Source organism: Silene latifolia, chromosome X (assembly GCF_048544455.1).
Source record: "Silene latifolia isolate original U9 population chromosome X, ASM4854445v1, whole genome shotgun sequence".
NCBI lineage: Eukaryota > Viridiplantae > Streptophyta > Magnoliopsida > Caryophyllales > Caryophyllaceae > Silene > Silene latifolia.
Genome location: NC_133537.1, coordinates 195623146 through 195636434, shown reverse-complemented (window position 1 = coordinate 195636434; position 13289 = coordinate 195623146). Strand labels below are relative to the sequence as shown.

Below are 13289 nucleotides of genomic sequence, written 5' to 3'. Positions count from 1 at the left end.
TTATAGACGGGCCAAATATCCACCCACTTTAAGCATAAGACAAGCAACAAGTTGCATGGTGGGGCCCAAAAATGTCACCACTTTAAGCATATTTGACTCGTCTTTTACTTTAGACGGATATATCCGTCTATAGACTATAGTGAGACTAATTGTTCTTGTTCATATGAATAGAGATTACTTTTTTCATATCAACCAAATGTAAAAGTTCAATATCTAGGAAATCAACCACGAAACCAAAATACTCAAATCTACTGATATGCCCAATTAACCTCGACACAATGAATGAGCAACATCGCAATAGCAGTGGAATAAATGTGTCGCACGTCAAAAAAAAATCTAGCACACACACAATTGGATACAAAGGGTACCAGGATATCGCCTTAGAAAGGTATTGTATGGATTCATTCGACCCAAAATCATTGTCCAACTAAAACCTCCCACTTAAAACCAAAAAGCAAAAACAAAATCTCAATCTCCCACTTTCAACAGTTAGAAGGTACCCTCATCTATTCACAGAAAATGAGAGTACGCATTTTTTCTTTAAAATGCCGTAAAATGTTACGCAGAGCACAGATAAAGCAGAACGCAGAAGGTTTGCTATAAGCAGATGATTCAAATGCCGAGGATTTGAAGACACATGTTATGCATAATAATGTTATCAACAAGAATAAGGATGGAACAAAGGTTTAGCATATGCTTGAGGTTTATCTGTAAGCTCAGGGTACTCTTTCGTAAAAAGTACATGACTCCTTTAAATTTGCGAATAAGTAGAAAGATTATATTGAGAAAGAAAATTGTTATAAACTTCATTATAAATAGCACATTTTTGAAAGTGCTGCCTTATGAACTTTTTTTAAAAATTTACTAACTTCGCAAGGGTTCTGGCTTTAGTTTTGCTACCTTAATTAAAATCCATCCAAAAAAAGGAATATTCCGTTAAATTTCGAATATGCCTTCTAAAATACAGTTTTATACCCATTTTACCCTCTTCTCTCTTCTTCCTCCATCTCCTGCTCTTGTCCATAGCCCTTTTTCAATTCACACCAGAGACACCATGCACAACCTTTATCATTTCCATTATAAACCTCTATTCACCACCCTACGCCAGCTCTCACACAACCCAAATCTTCAACCCACAACCTAATCTTTTAATTGCAGCAATGATTTTAAATTGACAGCAAATCCGGATTGCAACTTATCGCTTCTATTCAATTCAACAAAATTGTGCCCAGAATACATACCGCGAGAAGAGACAAAGGTTGTCTGGGATCCATAGAGGTAACAGTAGAAAAGGAGAAGTATGGTGGGTTGGAAATTGGTGAATAATGAAAGTGACGAATTGTTAATGAAGATATAAAGCTGAATAATGGGGGTGAAAGTGGTGAATTTTTAATGGAGGCTTGAAGATCAATAATGGTGGGTAGTAGAAGGTGAAGAAAGGCAAAATGGACATTTTACTTTTTACGGAAAATCGCTTAGGTAGCAAAATAAAAAATAAAAACACTCAAAAAAGTAGTACTAGTAGTCCCTCCATTTTATTGAATTGGCCCAATTTTTTTGCAAGGCAAAAAATGGGCCAATGGGACTAATTCGATAAAATAGGAGTAATTTTTTAAGAAATACTCCCTCAATTCACATCAATTCCATACATTTTCAATGGCACAAAGACTAGGAAAGAGTGAAAAGGACGGGGATGGAGTGGGGAGGACAAGGGCGCCAGCGCTGGGTAGTGGTGCCAATGGAGGTGGTTTTTTTTTTTTTTTTTTTTTGATTAGGTAAGAAAACTTTATTGGCGTCGCCTGAGAGATGGTGTTGGTGGGTGTTTTGGTTGAGCGGTGCATGCTGGTGATTGCTAGTGGTGAGTGGAAGTCACAGGGAAACGGTTTCGAAAACCCTTGGGGGTGGGGGAATGGATTTTGAGGAATAAGAGTAAAACCTAAATTGAAAAAAATGGATAAAGGGAAGGAAAACTGAAGCAAACAAACATATAATACATAAGAGAATGAACAAATTTCATTCCCTTTCCCTTACCTGAAACTCTCCAACCAAGCGCCCCCTTAATGTAATCAAGGGCAATATCCTTACGTAATTATGTTAAAAATTGTTACCTAAACATGATATGGTTAAAATCAAAACTGAGGCCAGTTCGCGAAAACAGAAAGGTTCTCTCAGTCTACGTTGAAGACTCCCATTGTCCACTTAATAATCTACGCCGTTAATTAGAAGACCTAATGGGGCATGAAAGTGTTAAGCTTTACAAAATTTTAGTATGGGACCCCTCTCCCTTTTCTCGACTATCAGAGAGGTGGAGGAAATGTTGTCCATGCGATGCAAGAATGATTACATCTCATACTTACATATTCCGAACAGTCGTCATCTTATGATAATGCACAGGTTTTAAAGACTAAACTACTTGCTAGAATTTCCTCGCTTCAAACAAAACAACTTCCAACCTTTCCCCAAATCATCGAATGCCATTCAGCAGTTTATGTGTAAAATAGAAAGTTAGAAATTAAGTTGTATCGGTACGCTAAGCAACTAGTCCTATGGCACAGTAAGAGTTTCCTAGAATGACAGATAACGAAGAAGATAGTATCTACAGAGTAACTTTATCAAACGGCCAGGAGGGTTGGAACCATGGTTTTCCTATTTAGTGGTACAAGACAGACATATACCAAAAAACACAAATTAAAGACGATAAAGTTATGAAAGATATAGAATGAAGACATGCTCATACAACTTACTCATACAACCCTTAGGCAACATAAACTTCCTCTTCTTCATTTTCAAAATAAACATGGAAACTCCGGAAGAACACAATATCAACAGAAAACAATGCCCGTAGAAGACCACGTCTCTTTAGCAGATGCACACAACAAGAAACATTCATTGAATAATTAAGAAAGCTTAAAGCGACTAACCTCCAATTTTGAAAATTGATCTGCCAACGTAAGCTCTTGGTGAACTATATCAATTAACCTGGAAAAGAAGTAATACACATTGGACCCAGTAAAAATAGCACATGGACCCAACTGAACAAGAAGAAATATTCTATCAGAATAGCAGTCACTACTTGAATGTAATAACCACAAAACCAAGGAATAGTCAATAATTTATCCCAATGAAATCTTTCTACTGTTCTAACAACAATATCTTAGAGGAGGGAGTTGGTTAGGGGGATAATGTAAGTAAATAGATTGGGTAGTACGAGAACAATGTGGTCATTTACTATAAGAAACTTACCTGAAATGGAAAGAAAGAGAAATAGGAAGACAAAAAAAAGAATTTGCCAAAAAAAAAAGGAAAGTGGGAAGAGAATAGAAAATTTGAGGGATTAGTTTTCAACATATTAGTAATAAATTCTTCCCCATTCATAAACACTAAAATAAGATTTCAGTCCCCCAAGGGAAATAAAGATTTGCACCCATAACATTTCATGATTTAACTTTATTTACATACCAAACCCAATTACAACTTCCACACCCATGGTTCTTTATGTTGAATAGCTTTTTAGGGAGATAACTTTTAGCATCAAAGAAGACCAACCAAGCAGAATTCTCCTTTACAAACAAATTAATAGGCCTAGTGACGCTTCCTTAAGTTTTCAGAAAAATATTTTAAAGCAGAGTAGCCACACATCGTTGTCGAGAAATAAAATCAAAGCAAATGATATAAAATGAACCTAAAGAGCAAGCCCCTAACGCAAACATAAAACTACGACCACGAGCTTTGAAATTCACAAACACCATTAGTTTCGAAGGAAAAGAGTAGTGACGCACAGGAAAAACACTAAAAGCTCATCAAGACATGTAGAATAAAAAACCAAGTTCCATTATTATAAGATAAAAGGAATACAGGTTCTAAAGATTAAAGAAAACATAAAGCATTACAGATAAAGGTCAATATCTTCAATATTGATTAAACCGCCATTTATAGCCATTAAAGACTTCCCCGGAGGCACCATCCTTTGGTTTGCAAGTATTTCATCCTTCACAGAATCATTCAACTGCAAGAAATTAATCATTTTTAATAAGTAGCTGAGAGCAGGAATAAATAAAAGGTTGCAACACTGAAACTTGACCATTATGTAAAGGTTTTTTATGATCATCATGACCTCAGTTTTTTATCATCATGACCTCATTTTGAGGCGATATTTGCCGCACTTAGTGAGATTAGGGTCTGATAGTCAATACAGCTATCATAGCTCAAAAAAGTGCTTAAGCCCAAGGCTGTGTGTGCACTAGCAAAGACGCATCGGTGTGCCTTATACACAAGGCACAATTACTGACGCGCAGTACTATGCTAATTCCAATTTTTTCTTCAAGTTCTTTTATTATTATGCTCTCCTCCTTATCACTTTATCCCCAGTTTTTACCCCTTTACATATTAGCCCTCTTTAAAAACCCAAAAAAAAAAAAAAAAAAAAATGGTTGAAGAACAGTTTGTCTCGTGTCTAAAAGGCGTGCGCCTTTGCCTCGGCCTCTCTCATCGCCTCAAATCCTTTCAAACTAAGACGCTATCGTGACCGCAACCTTGATTTAGTACTATCGTTACTAGAATCCTTTGAATATATAAGAGCCACCCAGAATTAATCCAATCCACCTAGAAAATCCCACCGACGGCAGAGTTTAGCTAGAGGTTTAGGTGTATGTATACATGTTCCAAAATCTCGGTTCAGCATTCAGCATTGATCCCGAAAGTGGTTATCACTGCCTAATCTCGGTCCGTGCGGTATAAATCTGGCAAACTCTGAAACTCCGTCTCAAAATGCGGCCCAGAGTAGCTTCCAAGACATTGATAACTTGGTCGTGATGTGGTGTCGTAGCACCATGGATATACATTTGCAATTTTGCACATCGTATCTTTTAACTAGTCCAAGAGGATTCTGTTAAATATATCTCCCCTTTAACAAAGGACAGTGATGATTGATGAACCACTTGATTTTTTTTTTTTTTCAAATTGATGAACCACTTGATAAGAACCTAAACTTCTTAAATATAGGTGAAGCTGAGTAATACCTTCATTCTAGATAATGATGCAACAACACTGGGAAAGTTTTGATTAATTTCTTGCATTGCTTGCAAAGGATTTGACGCATGGACAATCTTCTGCGCAGTCTGATGTCCCAAATCTGTATGATTATTTATTAGTTTCATTGGGAAGATCAATAGCAACTGTAACCAGAGGCAGTAGATGCTACGTATGGTTACCTTTCAATTCCCAAACTTCAAGAGTATCTGATACACTGGATGACAAAAGATAATCCCTGAAAACCATAATCTCAGTGGATACCTCTGGCTTACGTTCCTGCACGATGACAAGGAGACAGATCAACTACCCAATAACTACAGAGCATATAAACACACAAAAGTTTTTAAAAGAGATGGTGGAAGATTGGAAGCAAAGATTTACCATCCTGAGATCAAAACATATAAGACCATATGTAAGATAATGTATCACGAGAACTTGTCACTAAGGCTCAAAGTTACAAATAGCTAGCAGACATATCTTATGTCAGAATCTTCGGAAATGACACAGAGATAACAACAAAGCCTTAGATCCAAAATGATATGTGGCTGGCTGACATTAATCAGTCTATACAGCCGTCAATGTGAGATTGGAAAACAGTGAAAAAGTGGAGGGTAATAAAACACGATAAAAAAATCAAGATAGGCGAAAAAAATACATGGGAAGAAAGAATGGAAAGGCACAAAAATGACGGAAACTATTTAGATGAGAGCTAGAATAGATTAAAAGAGAGAAATAAGTACAAAGGAAAATCAAAAGGAAATAGTAATACGAAACTGCCGAAACATTAAGAAATTGGACAAAAATTTAAATGAAAAATTAAAAATAAAAATAAGACGATAAAAAAGAATTTACATTGACAAGACAATACAAAAATTAAACTCACTATCATTAATATGAATTCTTTAAGTTCACTTTCCCATCTCGAATGCTGTATTTCTTACAATCTCAAGTAGGCCCAGATTTTCTAAGGTCTTACCCTACCCTCACAATCTCCTCATTTCCCCACTCTTCCCAGGGTCTTAACCAGCGCATCACTTGGCTCTATCTAACATGGTCAAAATACTTTAGCTAATTCTCTTTCCTCATAATTTCAATAGATCCACCAGCTACTTTCTCCCTAGTTATCTCATTCTACGAACATGAAACTGTTTTACGACCAAACATTCAATGTTGGAATCTCAGATAAACAAAATGATAATAAATGTGTTGCTAAAGGGACAACAATTGTCTCTCCCTACCATAGTACTAAATCTCAGTTTCAGCAGTGGTTGCAACTTTAGGCCTAATCTTCCTATATGTCTGCCAATGCTGTCTTAAGATGCAGTCAATGCAGCCTCGGGGATCTTCAAACCTTTGCAAAACGATGGTGTTCAGATAAGTGATCTTCATTAACTACCATGTTCTCCACGACCCACTCGCACCTCCTACTTGCTATTGTATCCACTCTTGGGATCTGGGCTTCACCATCCTCAACCTTAACATTACAACTCCATCATCTCTTTTTCTTTCACTCTCTCGGTCTCTTTTCCATCACAATTTGACACCACCCCCCCCCCCCCAACACACACACACACACAAAAAAAAAATTGCCCTAAAATAATAAACAATATATCATGAGTGGAAGAGCAAAGTTTGCCTTTTTAGTCAATTCGAGCCTTAGCAGACCTAAAAATGCATGTCAAAAAATATAAGGTTCACCAACCAGTAGCTTGGAGAAAATGAAGCCTCTGAGCTCCTGGCTAAAATCTTCTGTATGAGGATCCTCTAGAGTAATACCTGCAAGTAATCAGAAAGGGTGAAGCCAAAACTTAGTAATATAAGGAGAAGATCAGGCACTTCGACAAATCAAGAGGAAAAGCTACACGGCCTTTTTATGTAGATAAATGATCGTACTACAACTTTTTCTCATCATGACATCACCGCTATTCGACAATATAATAGACATCAATAGACCATAGTGAAAGTCAACTGGGATCTCCCGTAATTATACAAGCAATTACGAAGAGCTTGGAGAAACTAATTCAAATAATATGCATACATTTTCAAAAATAAAAGAGAGCAATGTGAGAAAAAATGACAGCAATAAAAATGTCTCCAAAATGTACAGCCGCAAGAAAGTAATGGAGGAAGTACTAGGTGCAATCCATGAACAAAATCAACCAAAATACGACGAAGCTTTTATAAGAAAAATTACACTTTCATGTCAACTTTTGTACATGGACTTGCCCATGGCCATACTTGAGGTATTTATCGAGCCTCAAAGAAGGAGAGTCACATTGAAGAAAACATCAATTTTGAAGCTTCAAACTTCATAAGAACTATGTGATGGAGTGAATTTTTCCTCAAATAGAATCTCAAGTCATCATGATTCTAAGCAGGCAGGTGGAAAACCGTAAAGATACTAACTTATCGGGGGATAATAACAATACTCACTTTTTTTTATCAAGCTATCATCCATAGCTTTGTATTCCATATTTTTCAAGGCAAGCTCAACACCATAACCACCCAAGTTGACGGGATCCTTGGTGCCAAGTGCACTGCAGCGGCTAGCCTTTGTCTCACAACCCCTGGGCAGTACAGGTCTAACAACATACCTAACCTTTTCCTGAAAAGTGAACAAAGGAGCACAAAGAAGAAGAAGAAAAAGATGTATATAAAGTCACAGCTGAGGAAAGAAGAAGAATTACATAAAATGGCCTTGCATTCTAGACTCCAAACACACGTACATGACAGGAGTCAGGAAGTATCTAACATGCATAATCTAGATGATGTGAAAAACGAAAACACATGTAAAAATCACAAACTATTTCCTGTTTAATAAAACAAAAACAAATGGTGTGTTTGGTTGAATGGAGGGTGTATAAACAATGGAAACATGCTAGACTAGTGTTTGATGTCAAGCTTTTAATAAACAAATTAAATTTGAAATAGGTAACAATTGCCGTGATTGGGCTTTAAAGTATAAGAAATGCAAGAAATAGCAACTGGTTAAAAGATTTAAACAATGACAATGGATTCACCTGTTTGGCTGCTTGAACAAGTGCATTGTGAAACTCTGTAAAACAAGTGGTCCCGAGAGCTCCATACAAAATAGCAACTGGTTTTGAAGTGTTAGAAACCGTATAGACGTGATCAAATTCAAAAAGCTGTGGTTGCTGGTATGAAGGTTCGGCTCTGGCAACAACCCAACCAACCATGTCACAAGTTGAAGCATTATTTATAACCAATTAATTTGGATAAGCAAGACTTACAAATGATCCAAGTTTTGAAGCCAAGGTATGATTTCAGCAACATCAAAAAAAAGTGATTCACCAGTATCAACCCAACAACATTTTCCTCCAATACTTTTGGGGTTCAAACCAACAAGAAGCGGGTCGGGTTTGGAATTGTGAATATTAGCATCAGCATCAGCATCAGCATCATTTGAAATGGATTCATCATCAGTCAAAGGAAAAGAAGACAGAGAATCCTGAGCCAATTGTCGATATAGGACTAGAGTAGGTGACGCTGATCTCAGAGTTAGCGAAAATTCAAAAATTGAGCCGAGATGAGGACTGAGAAAAGAGCGGCCAAAGTTAAGAATATGAAGCAAACACCCTTTGGCCGTATTGGAATCGACATCATGTTGAAGCCAACCGTCAACGAAATCCCAATACAAATCTTTCCACTCTCTGGACAGTAACTCTCTGACAAAAGAACAAAAACAGTGAAACTGTAGATGAAGCATTATTTGTATTAAAAATGAAAAAGAATGAGAGAAGAGAGCGATACCCAGCTTCCAGAAGAAGAGAAGTGGCATCCCATTTAGCGCGAAGAGAAGTTTGAACATTTTTAGGGCGATGTGATTGGGAAGAAGCTAAAACCCCAAAAAAGACAACCAAACCAAAGATTATTATTAATATCACAAGCTTTGATCTCTCATGGCTTCTCATTGTCGTCTACTTGTAGTTCTGTAGAGAATGATGAATTGAGTTTTATTGGATCCGTTTCAATTGTATGTATGATTTCACATCAACAATTTAGGAGTCATTCAATTGAATTCAACAACAATTGAGATTGAGAATGAGAAAGAGAGCAATTCTTATATCATACAGTATGGTACTTCCTACTCTCACTATTAAAAATAAAATAAAGGTTAAATTGATTATAACACACTTTTTTAAATTTTATACCTAACATAATTTTCTTTCAAAACTTAGGCCATCTTTTCTTTTGGAAAATTGTCTCAATCAATCAATCAATCAATAGAGTTTGAACGAATCGAATGAACTTTAATGGAGTCAATCAATCAATCAATCAACAGATCTCGAATCAATCGAATCAAATAATAATAATAAAAAGATTATATTAATATTAATAATAATAATAATAATAAATATTATAATAAAAATAATACCAATAATAATAATAAATATTATTATAATATTGTTCATTAATAATAATATATTAATATAATCTAATAATAATAATCTAATAAGATATATAAAAAATAAAATATTAATATAATAATAAATAAAGTAATAATAATAATAATATATTAGTAATATAAATGATAACATTATTAATAATAATATAATATATTAATACTAATAACTAAAAAATAAATAATATAATAATAATAATAATAGGTCTAATATAATAACTTATTAACATAATAATATTAAATATAATAATAATAATAATAATAATAGTAAAAATAATAATAATAATAATAATAATAATAAATATGTGATTAATAATATTAATAATGAGTTTATTAATAAAATAATAAATATTAAATAATAATTTATTAATATAATAATATTAAATATAATAATAATAATAATAATAATAATAATAATAATAATAATAATAATAATAAATATGTTATAAATAATATTAATAATAATAAATATATTAATAAAATAATAAATATAATAATAATAATAATAATAAATCTATTAAATATAAATATAATAATATAAACAATACGAATTAATTATTAATACATATAATAGTAATATAATAAATATAAAAATAATATAATAACAATAATAACAATAGTAAATAAATTAATATAAAAGTAATAATAAGAATATCAATAAGAATAATAATAGTAATGTTGAACTCGAATCGAATCAACTAAATCAATCAATTGAGCCGAATCAATCAATCGAATCAATGGAGCCGAATCAATCGAATCGAATCGATTAGAATCGAAATTAAGTCCAAAAGAACAGAGCCTTATACCAAAAAAATTCATCTTTTTCATAGTCAATACCAAATCTCACGAATTGACCATTTTATCCTTACTAATTATTTATTAACACCCTTTAGCCAATCAATCCCTATTTCCACCATACACCTCATCAGTCATCACCACATACAACTAATTAAATGACTCTTTAATTCCCCACTTCCCTCTAAACACACGAACAAACACCACTTCCCTCTAAACACACGAACAAACAAACCTAGATTTTGGGGAAGAAACGTTAATTAACCAAAAAAAACCCTAGAATTTTGCGCATAAAATTACAGTAGCATATGGATTTCACGAATTGCTAGTACGTTCTTGTTGCCAGGTTCTGGTCATCGTTTTATGGGTCGCCACGAAAGGCGGTATTGCAACTCACAAAGGAATCGAGAGAGCATGTACGGATTGATTGAATCATGGTGAATTAAGACCACCCTAGTGATTGACTGGTGGCTGGAGGGTTGTGACGTGGTAATTGTTGTCGATGTCGGGTTCGGAAAGCGTCATCGCTACTGCTGCTTGATTACTGAGCGAAGAGGATTAGAGGAGGCCACCGTGATGTATGCGTGGCGGAGTTGTAGCACGGTGGTCGGATTGATTGAGGACCGGTGAATGAAGCCATGGTTGGTGATTGCACCCGATGGTGCTATACGGTGGTAGGAGCGATCTGCCGTTTACGAGCCGCGCTTGTAGTCTGATTGAATTTGAGCGAATTGGTGTCGGGATTGCTGCTCAGCTTGAGCCATGGTGGATCAATAGCTCCTGGTGGTCTGTTCGAATTATGTGGTAAAGGTGAGGGTGGGTGGTGGTGCTAAGAGTTATGGGTTGATGGGTTTTTGATTGGGTGAGACGAGGCGAGTATGGGCATAGGCGGCGGTTGTGAAGGTGATATGACGGTGGTGATGTGAGGGGGAGGAGAGGGATCGTGCTGATGGGTGGTAGGGTGTGTGGTTGATGTGTTAAGGATTGATATTGTGGGAAAGTGGTGGTAATGGACTAATTAATAAGGGTAAAACCGTCTTTTTAAGTCTTATTTTGATATTTGGTATTAAGTTCGGAAGAAAATAATTTTCTTGGTATAAATTTTGAAAGAAATTTATCTTAGGTATAAGATTTGAAAAAGTGGATTATAATAGGTATAAGTTATCAATTTACCCTAAAATAAATAAAATTAAAAGATAAAAATTCACTCGTATGATTAAGCAGTTAACAACCCTTACCATAAAACCCTTTTTCCTCCCCTTTCATACCTAGATCTTTCATACTTCCAAAAAGAATAATGCATAAAATTTTATTTTATTTTTCATTCAAACCTATTAGTTTTTAGATTTGTATTTTGATTGATAATCTTCTAACTCATCAGGTAAGTGTATTAATTGAATGAATTTTTATATTTTGTCTCTTATTATTCATGGTTAGTTTTGTGATTTTAGGAGTGTGATTCATCAAATAGCAGTATCATATTCACTTTTAATTTAGTGAATATGATAATTTAGTTTGATGGTCATATTCATCATATGACACTATTATATTCAATTTTAGTTTAGTGAATATGATTGTGTAATTTGATGAATATGTATTATGGAATGTCATCACAATGTGACACTATTATATTCACTTTGAGTTCAGTGAATACGATAGTATAATTTGATGAATATTGATGAATATGTATTATGTAATCTCATATTCACAATATGACACTATCATATTCACTTTGAGCTCAGTGAATACGATAGTATAATTTGATGAATATGAGAGATTTAGTGTCATATTCACTCAATGACCCTATTATATTCATTTTGATTTCGGTGAATATGGTGGTTTAATTTAATGATTATGAACTATTAACTTCGCAAATTTAAGTACGTACGACTAGATGAAATTATAAATTTGATGAATTTGATATGATTTTAAAATTTATAAGTTGAGTAATTTGGAAAAGAAAAAGAAACGTAGAATAAGTAGTGGGTAGTTATTCATATACTGGGTAGTTAACTATTTTTTTTATTTTATCTTTTTATAACTCCTATGGGAGTATCATGCTCCCTACTCCTGGGAGTAGAATATAATTTGCCGCCTACAAAGCCCACCCTGCTGAGTTCTACCGCTTCTAAATTCCACCCAAAGTCCTAGACCTAGCAAAACCAACTCGACCCGATTGACCTGATTCGAAAAGGCTGACTCGAGACCCGAAACGACTCAAACTACAACTCTCAACTGTGACCCGAAACCCGAATTAATCCGACCCAACCCGAACATGACCTGAACTTCGTTGACCCGGAACAGACCCGGCCCGAAATGACCCGATCTAAAACCACCTGACCCGAAAACGACCCGACAAAACACAACACTAATTGAATAAAAAAAACTTAAAATGACTAATTTAAAAGCACACTTAAAATTGTTAATGTTAAAAATAAAGAATCATTTATAAAAATTGAACTAATAATCGGAAATAATATTAAACATACTTTTTTCTGTCTTAATCGTTGACCTGAAAATTATCCGAACCCGAAATAACCCAACCCGCTTTGACCCGAAAATAACCCGACCAACATACCTGAAAACACCTGAAACCCGAAATAACCCGATAATATGAGAGACCCGAACTTACACAACCCGAATTGGCCCAACTCGTTGACCGTTTTGCCAGGTCTAACCCAAACTTATGTTACGAAGTTTATTTTTGCAACAGGATTTTTAGTTTTTTATTCATTACGGTATTTCTTACCTTAAATTTTTTTTTTGTCTACCCTTAACTAAAAAAAAATTTCAAACTTAATTCTCTCTACCTTCTTTTATTATATCCCCTTCAAATTCTTCAACGATAACGATAATTCGAGAGTATAGAGCAGGTATTTAATTCATTAATCCATTATTTATAATTAAATTGACTCTTTGTTATAGTTTTATTTTTTTTAATTAGAATTTATATTAAAAGGGTTAATTAATTAGTCAATTATCAATTGGGTTAAAGAGCGTTGTCCATTACGTAATTGTATATCGCCGCTCGCCGCAGGCA

The 13289-nt window shown here is 34.5% G+C and overlaps 1 protein-coding gene across 1 annotated transcript in view; it reads right to left on the bottom strand.

Annotated features, from left to right (window-relative positions):
• Positions 1-9179, bottom strand: part of LOC141623770 (UDP-glucose:glycoprotein glucosyltransferase-like) — a 42604-nt gene extending 33425 nt beyond the window's left edge. The window contains exons 1-9 of the mRNA XM_074439924.1: positions 8803-9179; positions 8283-8717; positions 8052-8205; positions 7465-7636; positions 6734-6807; positions 5211-5307; positions 5019-5131; positions 3891-4006; positions 2922-2979 (exon numbers count right to left, since the gene is read on the bottom strand). Coding sequence (XP_074296025.1) covers positions 2922-2979; positions 3891-4006; positions 5019-5131; positions 5211-5307; positions 6734-6807; positions 7465-7636; positions 8052-8205; positions 8283-8717; positions 8803-8963 — 1380 coding nt within the window. The 5' untranslated portion in view covers positions 8964-9179. The remainder of the gene's footprint in view (positions 1-2921; positions 2980-3890; positions 4007-5018; positions 5132-5210; positions 5308-6733; positions 6808-7464; positions 7637-8051; positions 8206-8282; positions 8718-8802) is intronic.
• Positions 9180-13289: the final 4110 nt, after the last annotated feature.